We start from the raw sequence: 23,955 nt of genomic DNA, 5'->3' as shown, positions 1-23,955 counted from the left end.
CATGAAAATTATGTTCATTTATTTGAAATGTTCTTATAAAGAAGTTTGTTTTGCTTAGTTTCACAAAGCACAACTAGAAATCATAATTGAAAGTTGCAAAGAGTAAAATTTAGACTTGATGCTATAGAAAATTTACGAACAAATAGAGCTGTCCAAAAGTGGAATAGATTGATTGTGTTCATTCTCCTTGAAGATTTTTAAGCAAAGACTGCATGACCATTTGTCTAGCATATTTATCAACTCAGTTTCTAGAATAAAGATACAACAGAACTTTTGTTACTGAAATTGCCTAGCTTTTAGATGATGTATTTCCCCTCCTGTCGCCATATGAACTTCTTTGTCCCATAAGACTATACTCAAGTGCTACTTTATTCAGGAAACTTTCGTTAGCATCTACCTCCATTACTTTGTATATATTTCAACACATATGTCTACTTCTCCATCTATCCAAATTTTTTGTGAGGGTCATTAATTAGAGGTATCTTTTATCAAATCAGAAATGATATAAAAATAATATGATATTTCATTTTGTGCTTTTTTTATTTATTGTGAAATAACATTCAACATGAAGAAAATGATGCCTTAAGGATCTTTTATAACACAATGACTCCCAAGATCATCGAGGATTGGAAGATATGAGAACAGAAACGACTCTTCCAATAACCACCTGCATATAAAACAGAGAAATCTGTTCACTGAAAGTATTCATCAATGTGATCAATAAATTTTGTTCAGAGACCAGATTAAAAAGAAATTTCATGTAGATAATGATGTGGTCCTCCAATTATTTCTATATTAGGATGATATTGTGCTTATTACATAAATCCTTAAATCATTGAAAAGCCTCATGAAAGAAATCTGTAATCACTCAAAAGAATTTGATCTGTCCACTCACACAAGGGAAAATAGATTAATAATGTCTATTAAGTATAATTATATCTATCTATATAGATATAGATATCTATTTAAGGCAGGGACTCACTTCATACTACTTTTTACATCCCCAGCTCTTAGCACAGTGCCTGGGCATAGTCATGAATATTTGTTGACTTGACTTCCTCTGGGGACCAATACTTCTTTTAATGTTTCTGAAATGGATTAGCTTTTATAAGATTCCTTCTCAGTCCTTTTCATTTATTATCAATGTTACTTTCCTTTACTCCTTTTTAAAAAATTGCTCTTTACATTTTTTTTGCAATTTAAATTTTCATGTTTAGTCCTTTTTTTCATGCAAAGTCCTTTTACTGATTCTACATTCCCCTAAGAGCAAAAGTCTATCATTTCTAAACATTCTGTCAATGATTCCATTTGGCAGCAAGAATTGAAATCACTCTAAATTCACTCTAAAGCACAAAAGTTGAGCATCTTATAGAAATCAATAGGACAGAGAAAGGCAAATAAATCCAGAGATCAAACTCATGAGAAATAAAAAATATGGCTGACCTGAGTGCCCTCCTTTGTTGTAATTTCTGGCATCAGGTATTCAATCAGAAGGAAGGCTCCAGGATTATACTAAGTTATGAATTCTGAGATCATTGTAACGTTTCAGGGTAAAGAAGTTCCTGAGGATTGGCAGAGAAATTAGAAAGTGCTTTCTACATAACTCTTCCTAATAAATGAGAAATTATATTATACCATTTGAATATTTGAACACACTTTATCTACTTTGTATTTAATTATTTGCTTCTATATATCTTTCAGTTCAATGTAAATATTTTGAGGGCAGATGTGTATGGAGAAGTGCTTCATTCTTGTATCACCAGCACTCAGCAAAAATTATGGGTTTAGTAAAAAGCTTGTTAAAGTTAGTTCACTACCTTTCTCCTACTTTGAGATTTCTTTAATTATTGCCCCATGATGGTTCTGACTGGTTCCAGAAAAGACCTAAAATAGGCTAAGATATATATTAAATCTAATGAGATAAAATTTAACATGAGTATGTAAAGAACAGTATTTTTTAGTTAAAAAAAGAAAAGTAAAAATGAAGAGAGCATAGTGAAACAATAATCCAATGAAAAAAAGTTAAATATGTTAAATTCATTGATAGCTTTAAAATACATTAAAAGTCTTAATATATTGGAAATTGAACATTAGTCGAGAGAGTGACATAGCAGAAAAAGAAAAAAGAAAAAAAAAAAAAACAGAAACTAAAGGGACATTAAGTTTCACTTATAGAGGCATATTGTCCTGAACACGGGTGTTAATAGTTCTATATATAGTTTGACATAGTCAAAACAAATCTAGAATAGTTAGTGTGTTTTTTTCTCTCCTATTCTGTGTGTCACATTTTAGGAACTATGCAATCAAAAGAATCTAGCCAGAATAGAGAATTGTTTAAGGAACCAGTCAAGATAAGGAAAGATTTAGATTGGTGCATATTTTCATGTATTTGAAGAGTAGGAAGTTACTTATTTATTCTTATTATCTCTTGAGTATAGAATTAGGGGTCACATTACAAAGAGCCACATTTAAATCACTACATAGAAAAACTTTCCAACATGAATGTAAACTATTTGCATTTTTGTTTTTCTTCCCGGGTTATTTTTATCTTCTGAATCCAATTCTCCCTATGCAACAAGAGAACTGTTCGGTTCTGCAAACATATATTGTATCTAGGATATACTGCAACATATTTAATATATAGGACTGTTTGCCATCTAGGCGAGAGGGTGGAGGGAGGGAGGAGAAAAATCGGAACAGAAGCGAGTGCAAGGGATAATGTTGTAAAAAAAATTACCCTGGCATGGATTCTGTCAATAAAAAGTTATTATAAAAAAATAAATAAATAAAATAAAAAAATAAAAGCCTTAACTAATACAAAAAAAAAAAAAAAAAGAAAGAAAGAAAGAAAGAAAGAAAAACTTTCCAACAATGAGAGCTATACAAAGATAAAATGGGCTGCCTTGAGAAATGGCATATTCTTTATTACTGACCATGATTTGGGTAGGTGTTGCTACTTTTCAAGTCTGTAATCCTATGATTCTTTAATTCTAAAATAATATTTTAAAAAGTGATTTTTGTTCAACTTTCTATTCCTGAGTTTAAAGTTAAAACTACAAATTAAGGGAATCCTTTCATGAAAATCTTGCTTTTAAAAAAGATAGGTTGTAAATGAATTTTGGTTGAACTGCTCTATGAATAAATGGACCAGTTCTTTCTAGGTAATTTTCTGGGTATAAATTAAATGCTGTTGCAGGTTCATTAACTCTTTTAGGTTACTGGGGTATTATGAATTAACCAGCTACTCTACTTTGTTTAATGGTTTTTCACTGGCCTGAAAAAATCATTTCACAACCTAAAGCACCCTGTATCATATATACTCCTGAAATACTTCATTCATTTAACATTGCCACAGCCAATATCTTGATTCCGTAATTATTTTTGATACCAAAATTATGCCTATACTTTGAAAATTTATTTTAGGAAGAAAAAAATGACATAAAAGAATCTTTCGTTCATAGAATTTGAATTATCTTTAGAGAGATATAAGGTAAATATATAGGATTATATATAGTAAGGTGTTTCTATCAATGGAATACAATACCTTTTAAGTATTTTTAATAGATAAGTCATTGTACTAGATAAAAGTTGGGATAGGAAGACATATAAAACATCATCCTAATTCTAAATAATATTGCAAACTACTTGGATATACAAATTTAAACATGAAAATTTAAATTGCAAAAAAAAATGTAAAGAGCAATTTTTTAAAAAGGAGTAAAGGAAAGTAACATTGATAATAAATGAAAAGGACTGAGAAGGAATCTTATAAAAGCTAATCCATTTCAGAAACATTAAAAGAAGTATTGGTCCCCAGAGGAAGTCAAGTCAACAAATATTCATGACTATGCCCAGGCACTGTGCTAAGAGCTGGGGATGTAAAAAGTAGTATGAAGTGAGTCCCTGCCTTAAATGGGCTTTTGTTCTAATGGAGGAAATTCATTACATAAAAGAACAATAAGAGGTCAAAGAGAAGGCATTTGGTGGTATGACATGTTATAAAAACTCCAGAAAGTTAGGAGTAGAGCCTGGAAAGTAATGAAGACATTGCTGATCAGGATATATTTTACAAAATGAAAGTTTTGGAAACAACCAGCCAGTTAGAGAAAGAGTTAAAAAGCACTTCCAATATAAGAAGTCTAGAAGATGACTAAACTTCTAGGTGAGTAAACATTTGTGGTACCATTGAGAAAGCCAGAAAGTGAATTTGTATTACAAAGGTAATTTTATTTAAAAGATATAGTCCACCACATGTGCAAAAATGTTTGTGGCAGCCCTTTTTATAGTGGCAAGAAATGGAAACTAAGTGGATACCCATAAGTTGGACAGAAGTTGGATAAGTTGTGGTATATGAATATTGTGGAATATTATTGTTCTACAAGAAATGATCAGCAGGATATTTCAGAGAGACTTGGAAAGACTTACATGAACTGATGCTAAGTGAAATGATCAAAAGCAGGAGATCATTGTACATGGCAACAGCAATATTATACAATGATCAATTCTGATGGATGTGGTACTTCTCAACAATGAGATGATTCAGACTAGTTCTAATGATCTTGTAATGAAGAGAGAGGATTGTGGGAATTGATTGTATATCACAACATAGCATTTTCACTCTTTTTCTTGTTTGTTTGCATTTTATTTTCTTTGTCTTTTTTTTTTCCTTTTTGATTTGATTTTTTTAAGCAGCAAGATAATTGTATAAATCTGTATGCACATATTGGATTTAACATACTTTGCCATGTTTAACATATATTTGAATACTTGTTATCTATGGGAGGGATGGGAAGAAGGGGGCAAATTGGAACATGAGGTTTTGTGGGGGTTAATTTTGGAAAAATTATCCATGCATATCTTTTGAAAATTAAAAACCTTAATAAATATATATATATACTCCAAAAAGATAATCTGATAGAGTAGTTTCTGTGAAATTATTGTTTCTTTTTGCATCAACCTCAAAGAACTAAGTATAAACAATTCAGGATGATGAGGGCAATGGGGAAGTCTGGTAAATTTTCTACAGAATAGAGGAAACAGTAATTAGACCACTTATTTTGGAGTAAATGGTTCAGTTAAGTGAAAAGTTAGTCTCATGTTTTGGAGTAAATGATTTAGTTAAGTGAAAAGGTGGTTATGACTATTAAGTGGGTTAGAGTTGTATTATGGCAGTCCTTGGCTAACAAATTCAGGGATTTGTAACTTATTCTGTAGATAATATAAATGATAACAGATTGTTGGTCAGAGACATGATACTTAAAATGATGTTTAAATAAAATTAGCCTATTTAAATAACTTTGATTATAGAAATACAAATTAAAACAACTCTGATATATCACAATAAACCCCTAAGATTAGCTAAGACAACAGGAAAAGATAATGATAAATATCAGAGAGGATGTATGAAAAGGGGTTCACTAAAATAATGCTGGTGGATTTGTGAGCTTATCCAACTGTTCTAGAGACCAAGATAGAACTATACACAAAGGGTTATCGAACTGTGCATACTCTTTAATCCAACAGTGTCTCTAACTGCGTTTGTATCCCAAAGAGATTAGAAAAGCTTTTGTAAGAAAAAAGCTTTTGATGTATGGCAACAATAAAAATAGAAAAGAAGAAAAAAACAATGGAAAAAACATTATTATAATATGTTAATGATGTTCCCCTTTTATTTTAAACCTCTCCTTTTAAAAGTAATGGTCATCAAGTAGGATTTATACCAGGAATGCAGGGATGTTTCAATATTAGGAAAACTATTAGTATAATTGACCATATCAATAACCAAATTAACAAAAACCATATAATTATCTCAATAGATGCAGAAGCAGCATTTGATAAAATTCAACATCCATTCCTATTAAAAACACTTGAGAATATAGGAATAAATGGACTTTTCCTTAAAATAGTCAGGATCATCAGTAAGCATCATATGTAATGGGGATAAACTGGAACCATTCCTAATAATATCAGGAGTGAAACAAGGTTGCCCACTCTCACCATTACTATTCAATATTGTATTAGAAATGCTAGCTTTGGCAATAAGAGTTGAGAAAGAGATTAAAGGAATCAGAGTAGATAATAAGGAAATCAAATTATCACTCTTTGCTGGTGATATGGTGGTATACTTAAAGAACCCCAGAGATTCTACTAAAAAGCTATTAGAGATAATTCATAACTTAAACAAAGTTGCAGGATACAAAATAAACCCATATAAATCATCGGCATTCTTATATATCTTATATATCACTAACAAAATCCAACAGAGTTACAAAGAGAAATTCCATTTAAAGTAACTACTGATAGCATAAAATATTTATGAATCTATCTGCCAAGGGAAACCAGAAACAAAACTACAAAACACTTTCCACACAAATAAAGTCAGATCTAACCAATTGGAAAAATATTAAATGCTCTTGGATAGGGTGAACAATTATAATAAAGATGACAATACTACCTAAACTAATTATCTATTTAATGTTATACCAATCAGATTCCCAAAAAACTATTTTAATGACCTAGAAAAAATAACAACAAAGTTCATATGGAAAAACAAAATGTCAAGAATTTCAAAGGAACTAATAAAAAAAAAAATCAATTGAAGATGGCCTAGCTGTACCAGATCTAAAATTATATTATAAAGCAGCAGTTACTAAAACCATTTGGTATTGGCTAAGAAATAGACTAGTTGATCAGTGGAATAGGTAAGGTTCAAAGGACAAAACAGTCAATAACTTTAATAATCTAGTGTTTGAGAAAATCAAAGACCCCAGCTTTTGGGATAAGAAGTCACTGCTGGGAAACTTGGAAATTAGTATGGCAGAAACTAGATGTTGACCCACACTTAACATCGTACACTATGATAAGGTCAAAATGGGTTCATGACCTAGGCATAAAGAATGAGATTATAAATAAATTAGAGGAACACAGCATAGTTTACCTCTCAGACTCATGAAAGAAAAGGAATTTATGACCAAAGAAGAACTAGAGATTATAATTGATCACAAAATAGAAAATTTTGATTATATCAAATTGAAAAGTTTTTGTACAAACAAAATTAATGCAGACAAGATTAGAAGGGAAGCAATAAACTGGGAAAACATTTTTACAGTCAAAGGTTCTGAAAGGCCTCATTTCCAAAATATACAGAGAATTGGCTCTAATTTATAAGAAATCCAGCCATTCTCCAATGATAAATAGTCAAAGGACATGAACAGACAATTCTCAGACGAAGAAATTGAAACTATTTCTAGTCGTATGAAAATATGCTCCAAGTCATTATTAATCAGAGAAATGCAAATAAAGACAAAAGTGAGATATTACTACTCACCTGTCAGATTGGCTAGAATGACAGGGAAAGGCAACGTGGAATGTGGGAAGGGATGTAGGAAAACTGGGACACTGATACATTGTTGTGTACAATGTGATCTTCTGGAGAGTGATTTGGAACTATGCTCAAAAAGTTACCAAACTGTGCATACCCTTTGATCCAGCAGTGTTACTACTGGGTTTATGTTCCAAAGAGATTTTAAGGAAGGGAAAGGGACCTGGACATACAAGAATGTTTGTGACAGCCCTCTTTGTAGTGGTCCAAAACTGGAAACTGAGTGGATGCCCATCAATTGGAGAATAGCTGAATAAATTGTGGTATATGAATGTTATGGAATATTATTGTTCTGTAAGAAATGACCAACAGGATTTCTGGCAAGATGGTGGAGAGGAGGCACACAACTGTGTAAGCTCCATATTTTCTCTCAGAATTCATTTCATGATAAGCCTCTGAATTAATGCTTGATTGAAAAAAAAAAAAAACACACACAAATAGTTACCAACAGAAGATATACTTGAAATTCACCAGGAAAGGTCTGTTTTTGTTTGAGGGTGGGGACAGTTTTAAATCTGGCGCATGCTGAGGGCAGGGAGCAGCAGTGAGAACTCAGCAGGCAGCTCACAGTCAAGCAGACCTGCTTGATCTTCCCTGCTAGGGAGACGGGGGGGGAGGGGGGTGGGTATGCTATGATCTAAGCCATCTCTGTGGAGAGATTTTTGCTACAAGATTGGATAATTTACCCTGGCAGCAAGCCATCAGATAAGCAGAGAAGCTAAAAACACAGGGGGTGAAGAAGACAACCCCGATCCTATGGAGTCTCTCATAACCTGGCCAACCTTCCCCCACGGTGTCTCAGCACACTCTGATACAAAGTCTCAGAGCGCAGGCGCAGCACAGCCATCAGCTGTCCTTTTAGTGCCTCACTGCTGCTCCCCGCAGTCTGTAGAGAAAGCTCTGTAACACCACCCAGCCCCAAAAAGAAAGCAGATTCCTTTTGGGTTTTTTTTTTCTTTTTTTCTTTGCTACTTTGTCTTTGATTCTTCTCTGAACAAATGAGCAAAAAATTGAAACAAACCTTACCCATTGACAGTTTGTATATGGCTAGAGAGGAAACTCTAAACCCTGAGGACACTAAAAACAGACAGTCTCCATCTGAATCCCCAAAGGAGGACATCATCTGTTCCTCAGCACAATGAATCTCATAGAAGAAATTAAAAAGGCTCTCATAAGAAAGCTAGAAGAAAAATGGGAAAAGGAGAAGGAGGCTTGGCAAGAGAGTCTGGAGAAGTCATCCCACTCATTTAAAGACAGAATGGATAAAGAAATCAAATTGTTGAAAAATAGAATTAGTGAACTGGAAACAGAAAATAGCTCTCTTAAAAAAAAAAAATTGGCAAAAAGGAAAAAAAAATTAGAACAAAACAACTCACTTAAAAACTCACTTGAACAATTAGAAAAATATATTTTAAAAGTGAGTGAAGAAAATACTTCATTGAAAATCTGAATCGAACAAATGGAATTGAATGACTCAAGGAAACAACAAGAATCAGTAAAACAAAACCAAAAAAACAAACAATGGGAAAAAATGTGAAATACCTTCTTGGGAAAACAACAGATCTGGAAAATAGATCCAGGAGAGACAATCGGAGAATTATTGGACTCCCAGAAAAAATATGATGAAAAAAAGAGCCTGGACACTATTTTCCAGGAAATTATCAAAGAGAACTATGCAAAAGTCATTGAAATAGAGTGTAAAATTGACATTGAAAGAATTCATTGATCACCTACTGAAAGGGATCCTAAAATCAAAACATCAAGAAATATAGGGGACACTCAGACTTGTGGAGGAGAAAGAAATTTGTGACCAAAGATGAACTAGAGACCATTACCAATCACAAAATAGAAAATTTTGATTATATCAAATTAAAAAGCCTTTGTACAAACAGAACGAATGCAAACAAGATTAGTAGGGAAGTAACAAACTGGGAAAACATCTTTACAATTAAAGGTTCTGATAAAGGCCTCATTTCCAAAATATATAGAGAACTGACTCAAATTTATAAAAAATCAAGCCATTCTCCAATTGATAAATGGTCAAAGGATATGAACAGACAATTTTCAGATGAAGAAATTGAAACTATTACCACTCACATGAAAGAGTGTTCCAAATCACTATTAATCAGAGAAATGCAAATTAAGACAACTCTGAGATATCACTACACACCTGTCAGATTGGCTAAGATGACAGGAAAAAATAATGATGAATGTTGGAGGGGATGCGGGAAAACGAGGACACTGATGCATTGTTGGTGGAGTTGTGAACGAATCCAGCCATTCTGGAGAGCGATCTGGAATTATGCCCAAAAAGTTATCAAACTGTGCATACCCTTTGATCCAGCAGTGTTTCTATTGGGTTTATACCCCAAAGAGATACTAAAAAAGGGAAGGGGACCTGTATGTGCCAAAATGTTTGTAGCAGCCCTGTTTGTAGTGGCTAGAAACTGGAAAATGAATGGATGCCCATCAATTGGAGAATGGCTGGGTAAATTGTGGTATATGAATGTTATGGAATATTATTGCTCTGTAAGGAATAACCAGCAGGATGAATACAGAGAGGCTTGGAGAGACCTACATGGACTGATGCTAAGTGAGATGAGCAGAACCAGGAGATCATTATACACTTTGACAACGATATTGTATGAGGATGGATTCTGATGGAAGTGGATTTCTCTGACAAAGAGACTTAACTGAGTTTCATTGGAGAAATGATGGACAGAAACAGCTACAACCAAAGAAGGAATACTGGGAAATGAATGTGAACTATTTGCATTTTTGATTTTCTTCCCGAGTTATTTTTACCTTCCGAATCCAATTCTCCTTGTGCAACAAGAGAACTGTTCGGTTCTGGAAATATGTATTGTATCTAGGATATACTGCAACATGTTTAGCATATATAGGACTGCTTGCCATCCTGGGAGGGGGGGGGAGGAGGGAGGGAGGGGAAAAAATGAAACATAAGTGATTGCAAGGGATAATGTCGTGTAGAAATTATCCTGGCATGGATTCTGTCAATGCGAAGTTATTATTAAATAAAATAAAATTTATATTAAAAAAAAAAAAGAAATATAGGGGACAAATGCCAGAACCCTCAGATGAAGGAAAAAATTCTGCAAGTGGCTAGAAAAACCCAATTCAAATATAGAGGAACCACAATAAGGATTACCCAGGATCTAGCAGCTTTCACATTAAAAGATCAAAGGACCTGGAATATGATGTTCCAAAAGGCTAAGGAACTCGGTATGCAACCATAAATAACTTACCCAGCCAGAATGAGCATCTTTTTCCAGGGAAGAAGATGGACATTCAATGAAATAAGCAAATTTCACCTATTTTTGATGAAAAAAAAAAAAAAAAGAAAAACAGAACTTAACAAAAAGTTTGATCTACAAATATAGAATTCAAGAGAAACCTAAAAAGGAAAAAAGAAATCTTGGGAACTATATTTCTGCTATAAAGATGTATAAAGAATACATGTATACCTTGTTCTAGAAAATGGAGGTGGAAAGGACATTGTAACAGAAAAAGGGTAAAGTGGGGGTACTACATTTCACGAAGAGGCAAAGGAAACCTGTTATATCTGAGAAAAAAGAATGGAGAGGAATGAATATAGTGGGTATCTTACTGCCATCAGAATTGGCTTAAAGAGAAAAATTTTAGACATGTTCAATTTATGGTGAAATTTGTCCCACCTCATTGAAAAGTGGGAAGGGAAAAGTGAAAAGGGAAGGAATAAACTAAGCAGAAGGAAATACAGAATATGTGAGGAAAAAGGAGTAAGATAGGGAAGGAATGCTAAGGCTGGGGGAGGGATACTAAAAAGGGAGGGCTGTGAGAAGCAAGTGGTGCTCACAAGCTTAATACTGGGAAGGGGCAGAAGGGGGAAAGAAGGGAGAAAAGCATAAACAGGGCTTAACAAGATGGCAAATAATACAAAATTGGAAGTGGTTAAATGGTTTTATGGTTAAACCATAAATGTGAATGGGATAAACTCCCCCATAAAGAGGAAGCAGTTAGCAGAATGGATCAAAAGCCAGAATCCTACAATATGTTGTTTACAGGAAACATACCTGAACAGGGAGATACATACAGAGTAAAGGTAAAAAGTTGGAGCAGAATCTACTATGCTTCAGGTGAAATCAAAAAAACAGAGGTAGCCATCCTGATCTCAAATCAAGAAAAAACAGAAATTGATCTAATTAAAAGAGATAAGGAAGGGCACTATATCCTGCTAAAGGGTAGTATAGATAATGAAGCAATATCAATATTAAACATATATGCACCAAGTGGTATAGCATCTAAATTCTTAAAAAAAAAAAAATTAAAAGACCTGAAAGAAGAAATAGACAGCAAAATCATAATAGTGGGAGAACTTAACCTTGCACTCTCAGAATTAGATAAATCAAACCACAAAATAAATGAGGAAGAAGTCAAAGAGGTAAATAGAATACTAGAAAATTTAGATATGATAGATCTCTGGAGAAAATTAAATGGAGACAGGAGGCTTTCTTTTCAGCAGTTCATGGAACCTATACAAAAACTGAACACATATTGGGGCATAGAAACCTCAAATTCAAATGCAGTAAAGCAAAAATAGTAAATGCATCCTTTTCAGACCACGATGCAATGAAAATTACATTCAACAAAAAGCCAGGGGAAAATAGACCAAAAAGTAATTGGAAACTAAATAATCTCATACTAAAGAATGATTGGGTGAAATAGCAAATCATAGATATAATTAATAACTTCACCCAAGTAAATGACAATAATGAGATGTCATACCAAAATGTGTGGGATGCAGCCAAAGTGGTAATAAGGGGAAATTTCATATCTCTAGAGGCCTAACTTGCATAAAATAGAGAAAGAGAAGGTCAATGAATTGGGCTTGCAACTAAAAATGCTAGAAAAGGAATAAATTTAAAACCCCAGTCAAACACTAAACTTGAAATTCTAAAAATAAAAGGAGAGATCAATAAAACTGAAAGTAAAAACAAAAAACAAAAAACTATTGAATTAATTAATAAAACTGAGAGTTGGTTCTATTAAAAAAACAACAAAATAGACAAACCCTTAGTAAATCTGATTAAAAAAAGGAAAGAGGAAAATCAAATTGTTAGTCTTAAAAATGAAAAGGGAGAGCTCGCCACTAATGAAGAGGAAATTAGAGCAATAATTAGGAGTTACTTTGCCCAACTTTATGCCAATAAATTCGACAACTTAAATGAAATAGAAAAATACCTCCAAAAATATAGCCTGCCCAAACTAACAGAGGAAGAAGTAAATATCCTAAACAGTCCCATCTCAGAAAAAGAAATAGAACAAACTATCAATCAACTCCCTAAGAAAAAATCCCTAGGACCAGATGGATTTACATGTGAATTCTACCAAACATTTAAAGAACAATTAACTCCAATGCTAAATAAACTATTTGAAAAAATAGGGATTGAAGGAGTCCTACCAAACTCCTTTTATGACACAGACATGGTACTGATACCTAAACCAGGTAGGCTGAAAACAGAGAAAGAAAATTACAGACCAATCTCCCTAATGAATATTGATGCTAAAATCTTAAATAAAATATTAGCAAAAAGATTACAGAAAATTGTCACCAGGATAATACACTATGACCAAGTAGGATTTATACCAGGAATGCAGGGCTGGTTCAATATTTGGAAAACTATAAGCATAATTGACTATATCAATAACCAAACAAACAAAAACCATATGATCATCTCAATAGATGCAGAAAAAGCATTTGATAAAATCCAACATCCATTCCTAATAAAAACACTTGAGAGCATAGGAATAAATGGACTTTTCCTTAATATAGTCAGGAGTATATATTTAAAACCATCAGTAAGCATCATATGCAATGGGGAAAAACTGGAACCTTTCCCAGTAAGACCTGGAGTGAAGCAAGGTTGCCCACCATCACCATTATTATTCAATATTGTATTAGAAACACTAGCTTTGGCAATAAGAGTCGAGAAAGATATTAAAGGAATTAGAGTAGGCAATGAGGAAACCAAACTATCACTCTTTGCAAATGATATGATGGTATACCTAGAGAACCCCAGAGATTCTACTAAAAGGCTATTAGAAATAATTCATAATTTTAGCAAAGTAGCTGGCTACAAAATAAATCCCCATAAATCCTCAGCATTTTTATACATCACCAACAAAACCCAACAGCAAGAAATACAAAGAGAAATTCCATTCAGAATACCTGTTGATACCATAAAATATTTGGGAATCTATCTACCAAAGGAAAGTCAGGATTTATATGAGCAAAATTATAAAAAAGTCTCCACACAAATAAAGTCAGACTTAAATAATTGGAAAAATATTAAGTGCTCTTGGATCGGCCGAGCGAACATAATAAAGATGACAATACTCCCTAAACTAATCTATTTATTTAGTGCTATACCAATCAGACTTCCGAGAAAATATTTTAATGATCTAGAAAAAATAACAACAAAATTCATATGGAACAATAAAAAGTCGAGAATCTCAAGGGAATTAATGAAAAAAAAAATCAAATGAAGGTGGCCTAGCTGTACCTGATCTAAAATTATATTATAAAGCAGCAGTCACCAAAACCATTTGGTATTGGCTAAGAAATAGATTAGTGGATCAGTGGAAAAGGTTAGGTTCACAAGACAGAATAGTCAACTATAGCAATCTAGTGTTTGACAAACCCAAAGCCCCTAACTTCTGGGAAAAGAATTCATTATTTGTTAAAAACTGCTGGGATAATTGGAAATTAGTATGGCAGAAATTAGGCATGGACCCACACTTAACACCATATACCAAGATAAGATCAAAATGGGTCCATGACCTAGGCATAAAGAATGAGATTATAAATAAATTAGAGGAACATAGAATAGTTTATCTCTCAGACTTGTGGAGGAGAAAGAAATTTGTGACTAAAGATGAACTAGAGACCATTACTGATCACAAAATAGAAAATTTTGATTACATCAAATTAAAAAGCCTTTGTACAAACAAAACTAATGCAAACAAGATTAGAAGAGAGGCAACAAACTGGGAAAACATCTTCACGGTTAAAGGTTCTGATAAAGGCCTCATTTCCAAAATATATAGAGAACTGACTCAAATTTATACGAAATCAAGCCATTCTCCAATTGATAAATGGTCAAAGGATATGAACAGACAATTTTCAGAGGATGAAATTGAAACTATTACCACTCATATGAAAGAGTGTTCCAAATCATTATTGATCAGAGAAATGCAAATTAAGACAACTCTGAGATACCACTACACACCTGTCAGATTGGCTAAGATGACAGGAAAAAATAATGATGAATGTTGGAGGGGATGCGGGAAAACTGGGACATTAATGCATTGTTGTTGGAGTTGTGAACGAATCCAACAATTCTGGAGAGCAATCTGGAATTATGCCCCCAAAAATTATCAAATTGTGCATACCCTTTGATCCAGCAGTGTTTCTATTGGGCTTATATCCCAAAGAAATACTAAAGAAGGGAAAGGGACCTGTATGTGCCAAAATGTTTGTAGCAGCCCTATTTGTACTGGCTAGAAACTGGAAAATGAATGGATGCCCATCAATTGGAGAATGGCTGAGTAAATTGTGGTATATGAATGTTATGGAATATTATTGTTCTGTAAGAAATGACCAGCAGGATGAATACAGAGAGGACTGGCGAGACTTACATGAACTGATGCTAAGTGAAATGAGCAGAACCAGGAGATCATTATACACTTCGACAACGATATTGTATGAGGACATATTTTGATAGAAGTGGATTTCTTTGACAAAGAGACCTAACTGAGTTTCAATTGATAAATGACGGACAAAAGCAGCTACACCCAAAGAAAGAACACTGGGAAACGAATGTGAACTATCTGCATTTTTGTTTTTCTTCCCGGGTTATTTATACCTTCTGAATCCAATTCTCCCTGTGCAACAAGAGAACTGTTCGGTTCTGCAAACATATATTGTATCTAGGATATACTGCAACATATCCAACATATAAAGGACTGCTTGCCATCTAGGGGAGGGGGTGGAGGGAGGGAGGGGAAAAAATTGGAACAGAAATGAGTGCAAGGGATAATGTTGTAAAAAAAAAATTACCCTGGCATGGATTCTGTCAATATAAAGTAATTATTAAATAAAAATTAAAAAAAAAAAAAGGAGTTACTTTGCCCAACTTTACGCCAATAAATTCGACGACTTAAATGAAATAGAAGAATACCTCCAAAAATATAGCTTGTCTAAACTAACAGAGGAAGAAGTAAATATCCTAAACAGTCCCATTTTAGAAAAAGAAATAGAAAAAACTATTAACCAACTCCCTAAGAAAAAATCCCCTGGACCAGATGGAGTTACATGTGAATTTTACCAAACATTTAAAGAACAATTAACTCCAATGCTATATAAACTATTTGAAAAAATAGGGAATGAAGGAGCCCTACCAAATTCCTTTTACAACATAGACATGGTTTTGATACCTAAACCAGATAGGTTGAAAACAGAGAAAGAAAATCATAGACCAATCTCCCTAATGAATACTGACACTAAAATCTTAAATAAAATATTAGCAAAAAGATTACAGAAAATCATCCCCAGGATAATACACTATGTCCAAGTAGAATTTATACCAGGAATGCAGGGCTGGTTCAATATTAGAAAAACCATTAGCATAATTGACTATATCAATAATCAAACTAACAAAAACCATATGATCATCTCAATAGATGCAGGAAAAGCATTTGATAAAATCAAACATACATTCCTAATAAAAACACTTGAGAGAATAGGAAGAAATGGACTTTTCCTTAAAATAGTTAGGAGCATATATTTAAAACCATCAGTAAGCATCATATGCAATGGGGAAAAACTGGAACCTTTCCCAGTAAGATCTGGAGTGAAGCAAGGTTGCCCACTATCACCATTATTATTCAATATTGTATTAGAAATACTAGCCTCTGCAATAAGAGTTGAGAAAGAGATTAAAGGAATTAGAGTAGGCAATGAGGAAACCAAACTATCACTCTTTGCAGATGATATGATAGTATAGTTAGACAACTCCAGCGATTCTACAAAAAGCTATTAGAAATAATTCATAACTTTAGCAAAGTTGCAGGATACAAAATAAATCCCCATATATCCTCAGCATTTTTATACATCATCAGTAAAATCCAGCTGCAAGAGATACAAAGAGAAATTCCATTCAAAATAAGTGTTGACAGCATAAAATATTTGGGAATCTATCTACCAAAGGAAAGCCAGGAATTATATGAGCAAAATTACAAAAAAACTTTCCACACAAATAAAGTCAGACTTAAATAATTGGAAAAATATTAAGTGATTTTGGATAGGCCAAATGAATATAATAAAGAATGCAATACTCTCTAAACTAATCTATTTATTTAATGCTATACCAATCAGACTTCTAAGAAAATATTTTAATGATCTAGAATAAATAACAGCAAAATTCATATGGAAGAACCAAAGGTCGAGAATCTCAAGGGAATTAATGAAAAAAAAAAATCAAATGAAGATGGCCTAGCTGGACCTGATCTAAAATTATATTATAAAGCAGCAGTCATTAAAACCATTTGGTATTGGCTAAGAAATAGATTAGTTGATCAGTGGAACAGGTGAGGTTCCCAAGACAAAATACTCAACTATAGCAATCTAGTGTTTGACAAACCCAAAGATCCTAACTTTTAGGATAATAATTCATTATTTGACAAAAACTGCTGGGATAACTGGAAATTAGTATGGCAGAAATTAAGCATGGACCTACACTTAACACCATATACTAAGATAAGATCAAAATGGGTCCATGATTTAGGCATAAAGAATGAGATTATAAATAAATTAGAGGAACATAGGATAGTTTACCTCTCAGACTTGTGACCAAAGATGAACTAGAGACCATTATTGATCACAAAATAGAAATTTTTGATTACATCAAATTAAAAAGCCTTTGTACAAACAAAACTAATGCAAACAAGATTAGAAGGGAAGGAACAAACTGGGAAAACATCTTCATACTAAAAGGTTCTGATAAAGGCCTTATTTCCAAAATATATAGAGAATTGACTCTAATTTATAAGAAATCAAGCCATTCTCCAACTGATAAATGGTCAAAAGTATGAACAGGCAATTTTCAGATAATGAAATTGAAACTATTTCCGCTCATATGAGAGAGTGTTCCAAATCACTATTGACCAGAGAAATGCAAATTAAGACAACTCTGAGATACCACTACATACCTGTCAAACTGGCTAAGATGACAGGAAAAAATAATGATGAATGTTGGAGGGGATGCAGGAAAACTGGGACACTGATGCATTGTTGGTGGAGTTGTGAACAAATCCAACCATTCTGGAGAGCAATCTGGAATTATGCCTAGAAAGTTATCAAACTGTGCATGCCCTTTGATCCAGCAGTGCTACTACTGGGCTTATATCCCAAAGAGATACTAAAGAAGGGAAAAGGACCTGTATTTGCCAAAATGTTTGTTGCAGACCTATTTTTAGTGGCTAGACACTGGAAATTGAATGCATGCCCACCAACTGGAGAATGGTTGGGTAAATTGTGGTATATGAATATTATGGAATATTAATGTTCTGTAAGACATGGCCAGCAGGATGGATACAGAGACACTTGGAGAGACCTACATGAACTGATGCTAAATGAAATGAGCAGAACCAAGAGATCATTATATACTTCAACAACAATACTGTATGATGATGTATTCTGATGGAAATGGATTTCTTTGAAAAAGAGAACTAACTCAGTTTTAATTGAGCAATGAGGGACCGAAGCAGCTACATCCAAAGAAAGAACACTGGGAAATGAAAAAAAAAAAAAAAATGACTAGCAGAATGATTTCAGAAAGGCCTATAGAGACTTACATGAACTGATGCTGAGTGAAAAGAGCAGGACCAGAACATTATTATATACTTCAATAACACTACTATACGATGATCAATTCTGATGTACGTGGTCCTCTTCAACAATGAGATGAAACAAACAAGTTCCAATAGAGCAGTAATGAATTGAACCACTCTGTGAAAGTGAAAGAACTCTGGAAAAACAATATGAACCACTACATAGAATTCCCAATACCTCTATTTTTGTCTGCCTGCATTTTTGATTTACTTCACAGGTTAATTGCACACTATTTCGAAGTCTCATTCTTTTTGTGCAGCAAAATAACTGCAAGGACATGTATACATATATTGTATTTAACATATACTTTAACATATTTAACATGTATTGGTCTACCTACCATCTGGAGGAGTGGGTAAGGGGAAGGAGGGGAAAAGTTGGGACAAAAGCTTTGGAAATTGTCAATGCTGTAAAATTACCTATGCATATATCTTGTAAATAAAAAGCTATAATAAAAAAATTTAAAATAAAATTAATGATCCTTGATTGATTATTGGTCAGTTAGATTCCCTTGAATTCTTCAAGGGAACGATAGCTAGGTAACTATCAACATATTTATCATTTACTAATCATTGACTTTAGTAGAATTCCTAGCTCTGTGGAGATAAATGGTTACTATTTTTCCAACATCATCTTTCATAATATTATCTTGAAATCTAATTCATGTTGCTTCTGACTACTATAGCTCTTTACCTAACCAAGAATTCAAGTTTGTTTTTTTCTCTTGGGGAGATGTTATTTTGTTTGTGCCATCAATTATAGAACTCATTAGACCTCCCCATTAGTTATATCATTTCATATGTTAGCTTTTATCAAAAAAATAAATAAATAAAAAAGATGATAATCAGAGTAAATACAGTTTTCTAGAGTTTGTGGCATACTTTGTACCAATGTAGTTCCATCCTCAAAAACACTGGAAAATAACATGTGCAAGATTTTACATAATTACCAATAGATAACTTGACAATGACATTCATGCAGGCCCTTGAGCCACAGAATTCATATAATGTGTTAAAGATTAGGGGAAAAATCAAGTTATGAATGCATAAAGAAAAATGCATATCAGCTTCATTGACCTCTGTTTCCTAATTCTTCGGGTATATCATGCAATTGGAAAATGAAACAGTGATAATATTAATAAATAATTATCATATTAATTTGCATATAAAATCTACTCAAACAGATACTAAAATAACTGATTTTAAACTAATTTGAATCATGAAAATTGAAAATTGAAAGGGACCTTTTGAGTCATTTAATTCAATATCTGTCTCTACAGGAATTAACTCCATGATTTCCCAATCAATAGTGATTCCTTGCTACTTGAAAGCTTCCAGTGAGTAGGAACATATGGAGGAACTTATATATTAAGATTCTATTTGGAAAGCTCTCACGGTTTGGAAGTTCATCCTGACATTGAAATAACTTTTGTCTATCTGTAGGTTTGTAAGGTTCCAGTTAGCTTTCTGGAGGTCTTGGGACCAGCCTTGATATCAGCAGAACAATTACAAGAATAGTCAGGGATAAAGTCCAAAGTCTTTATTGTTTCCTTCAGTCTCCCAGTTTGCACCAGCAGTTTCAGTCAGCCAGCCATTCAGCAGTCTCCACATCCAAATTAATGTCCTGCTTTCTAAAGCCATCAAATTGGGATAACAAAATGTACCATTGCTTTCTAGGGCCCGCACACCAGGGTGGATTAAAATATAGTGTCCAGATTACCATGTTTCCCCAATAATAAGACACTGTCTTATTAATTTTTTTGGACAGAAAAACTCCAGAGGGCTTATTTTCAGGGGAAGGCTTATTTTAATGAACATTGACAGCAATTTTAATAAACAGGCAAATGTGAACAAAAAAAAAGTTCCTTTATTCAATAATGATCATGTCATCTTCTTCAACAATATTGTCATAAGTGTCCATATCCTGAATTCCGTCCTGGATATCTTGTGCCTCTATTTCCTTCAGAAGAAATGGACCCAATCTGTCATGTCCAGCAATATAGCTCTCTTTAAATGAACATGTCTTGTCCAGGTAACCTGCTCGCAGTGCCTTGGCAACACAGCTGTCAGTAATTTTATCCCATAACTTCTTCACCCAAGTCACGACTTCTTGCAGACAGGGCTTCACAAAGTTTCCACGCTGATTTCTTTCCATTCTATTTTCATTGTAGTCATTGACTTCCATGCACAAATGGTCCTTGAATGGCTTGTTTATTGCCATATCAAGGGTCTGGAGATAGGCAGTCATTCCTGCAGGAATTATTACTTGATCTATTCTTCTCTCTGCAAGGAAGTTCTTCATTTTTTTAGCACAGTGAGTGCTGGCTGAGTTCTTCTTTTATCCTTCATCATGCCCCTTTTATCCTCCATCATGCCCCCTCACTCCCACTTACATACCAGGTTTTTATGTTGTCCTGCCTCAGCTCTCCTCTGCGACACTGCTCTCAATGGCACCAGCATGCATTTGCATCACTGGGGAAGAACAGGATGATACACTCACTGCTGCAGCTCTGATTGGATCCAGCTTGGAGTGCGGTGTGGGTTTCACAATGGGGGGGAGGGAAGGAAGGGACGGTGCATACAGAAGGTACCGTAATGTAGCATGTAGCTCAGGGGATCACCTTCACTACAGTAGCAATCTCAATAGGGCTTATTTTCGGGGGAGGGCTTATTTTAGAGGAATCTTACACAGTAAGGGGAGAGCTTATTTTCGGGATAGGTCTTATTATCGGGGAAACACAGTAGCTCTCTGGAGGATCTTGGGACCAGCCCGAGTCCTTGGTCTTAGTGGAGAGATGATGAAGGCAGGATAGCCACCATGAGGCTGGTTAAGTCTTCTCTCTGTGGCTGAGTTTGTCCTCAGTTTTTATACTCTATTACAATTAAATCAATTCATCATACTGAGTATAAGCCAATCATTATATCACTAGAGAACCATTATTTGATGTAAGATTAAATCAATCATACTGAACTAGAGAACTATTAATCATCATGCTAAACTAGAAACCATTGTCTTATCAATTCCACTGAATTAATTAATACCTTGTTATAAGAATCCTTGCCTCAAGTATATTTCTCCAGAGTTCTGGGCCATTACATCTCCTCCGTCCTTTTGTTTTAGAACATAAGTGGTCAACACCCTCCCTGACTTCTCAGGGAGGTAAGAACCCCAAAAAGGAAGTGATCACACTTTCTTGATTTCTCAGAAAGGGGGGTGAAAATACCAAAAAAAGGAGGTGATCACACCCACCCTGATGTTTCAGGAAGGGAGGTGAAAACACCAAAGGGAAATGGACAGCCAAACCAGATTTTGTTAGCGGGTTTCCTCTGGGCTAAAATTGAAACATGGTATTGTAAACGATTTCCATTTGTCCAAGAAGGAGGGTATATAAATAACAATCACTCATATGGCACCTTCAGCAGCCAAGAGATAGTCCAAAACCAATTTATTATCCATTACTACATGTGTTAGGGAATCCAATGAATCCTGCAGATTGTTAAGTCCTGCAACAGTCTTACGATATGTTAGGGAATCCAATGATTCTTGATAGTTTTCAAGTCCTGCAAAAAACTTATGTCTCAGAGAATCCAAAGATTCCTGCAGCTTTTGAAGTTCTGTAACAGTTTTATCAACAATTTTTGATGTTCATGAGGCTATTGCCATTCACATTGGGCTAACAGTCATGCTTTTTAAGTGACAATGTAGTCATAGATGGAACGACCGGATTTTTCTTGAGTTTTCTCCTTTGTTTTCTGTTTCTTTCCAATGGATAAGTTGAATATACATCTGATTCCTTCTCCATCTGTAGAGATACAAGAAAATCCTCTCCCCCAAGCAATTAACCTATCTGGTCCCTTCCATTCACCACTTTTGGGATCACTCCTTATCACCTGGCAATTACATTAGAGATGCTCACACTGGACATTGCCCTTCTGTTCGGTTATAAAACCTGTATTCTTCCTAATTACAATTCCTTTTTCTCATTAGGTTGCCTTTTGGCTGATTGATCATGTAATCCCTTTCTCTCATCAGATTGCTTCTTGGCTAATTGGTCATGTCTGAATACTGAACTTCTAAAGACTCTCTGGGTGTAACCTCAGCTGCCATCATGCCCCAAGTGTTTTTTGCCTGGGGTCCTGGAGTTGGCCCCTGCTTCTCATTTCCCTGGGTCAATCTACATTCTGATGTCCCTGGAGCTGAGGCTCACTTTCTGTTTCTCTGAGTCAATCTACAGCCTGATGCCCAATGGAAGCCTGTGTTACATTTTGGACATGGGATTTTGGGTCTTGTTCTCCCACCCTGTCTTTTCACTCTGTCTCTATGACAACATTGAACTTTCAGATGCCCTCCTTTATCACATTGAAAGCATTGATGAATCTCTCTGGAAGTCGTTTGCCAAAAGGGACCTTGTCTTCCCATGTTCTGCATCATGGCCTGGGTATAAAAGGCATTAGCCCGCAGCACTTGTAGGCTTCTTTAGACGTTCTCCCTTTATTTGCCCTCCTCCCTTTCCCCTGGCTCTAAATTCTGAGACTAGAACAGTTCACAACCTCAGATTAAACAAAAATGGAAGAAATAGCTGCTCTTGTGATTGACAATGGCTCTGGTATGTGCAAAGCTGGCTTTGCTGGGGATGATGTTCCTCAAGTTGTGTTTCCTTCCATTGTTGGAAGCCCAGGATATCAGAAAGAGGGTATAGCTTCACTACTAGAGCTGAAAGGGAAATGGTTTGTGACATCAAGGAGAAACTGTGCTATGTTGCCCTGGACTTTGAACAGGAGATGACCACTGCTGCTTCATCCTCTTTCCTAGAAAAGAACTATGAGCTTCCTGATGGCCAGGTGATCACCATTGGTAATGAGAGGTTCAGGTGTCCAGTGGCCCTCTTCCAGCCATCCATCCTGGGTATGGAATCCTGTGGCATTTATGAGACCACTTTCAATTCTATCATGAAGTGTGATGTTGATATCCAAAAGGATTTATATGCCAACACAGTATCGTCTGGTGTTACTATTACCATGTACCCTGGTATTACTGACAGAATGCAGAAAGAAATCATAGCCTTGGCCCCTAGCACCATGAAAATTAAGATCGTTGCCCCTGCTGAACATAAGTATTCCATCTGGATTGGTGGCTCTATTCTGTCATTTCTCTCCACTTTCCAGCAGATGTGGATCAGCGAGCAAGAATATGATGAATCTGGCCCATTACCATTCTCTTCTTGCATTCTACCATTTCTCTTTTTTCATATGACTGTTCTTTAGTTACTTAAAAATAGCAATATTATCTTCCCACATCCTTCTCTTATCCAGATTAAATATCTTCAATTTATCTAATTCATCCACATGTTGAATGGATTCCAATATATTCATTATTTTGATCATCCCCTTCTAGATATGCTCTTAAGTGGACTTCCTTACATGTATTCCTCAGAAACTAACACCTAACTGAAGATATGGTCTGGGGAGGAGGAATTATGTATCGCAAAATACCTTTGCTCTAAATATTATATTTCTACTATTATATCATAAAATAACATTAGATTTATTGGCAGAACAAGGAGAAAAGGAGAGAGGACAGGCTGTTATTTCACTCTTGTTAATTAATATTGTGATATTTATTT

The 23,955-nt window shown here is 34.5% G+C and overlaps 1 protein-coding gene across 1 annotated transcript in view; it reads left to right on the top strand.

Annotated features, from left to right (window-relative positions):
* LOC127547611 (actin, cytoskeletal 4-like) overlaps positions 1-23,596 on the top strand; it is a 65,984-nt gene extending 42,388 nt beyond the window's left edge. Inside the window, exon 2 of the mRNA XM_051974528.1 lies at positions 23,006-23,596. Coding sequence (XP_051830488.1) covers positions 23,006-23,596 — 591 coding nt within the window. The remainder of the gene's footprint in view (positions 1-23,005) is intronic.
* The last annotated feature ends 359 nt before the right edge of the window (positions 23,597-23,955 follow it).

Source organism: Antechinus flavipes, chromosome 1 (assembly GCF_016432865.1).
Source record: "Antechinus flavipes isolate AdamAnt ecotype Samford, QLD, Australia chromosome 1, AdamAnt_v2, whole genome shotgun sequence".
Taxonomy (NCBI): domain Eukaryota; kingdom Metazoa; phylum Chordata; class Mammalia; order Dasyuromorphia; family Dasyuridae; genus Antechinus; species Antechinus flavipes.
Note: the sequence above shows the minus strand (reverse complement) of the source record. Positions and strands in the feature narration are given on the sequence as shown.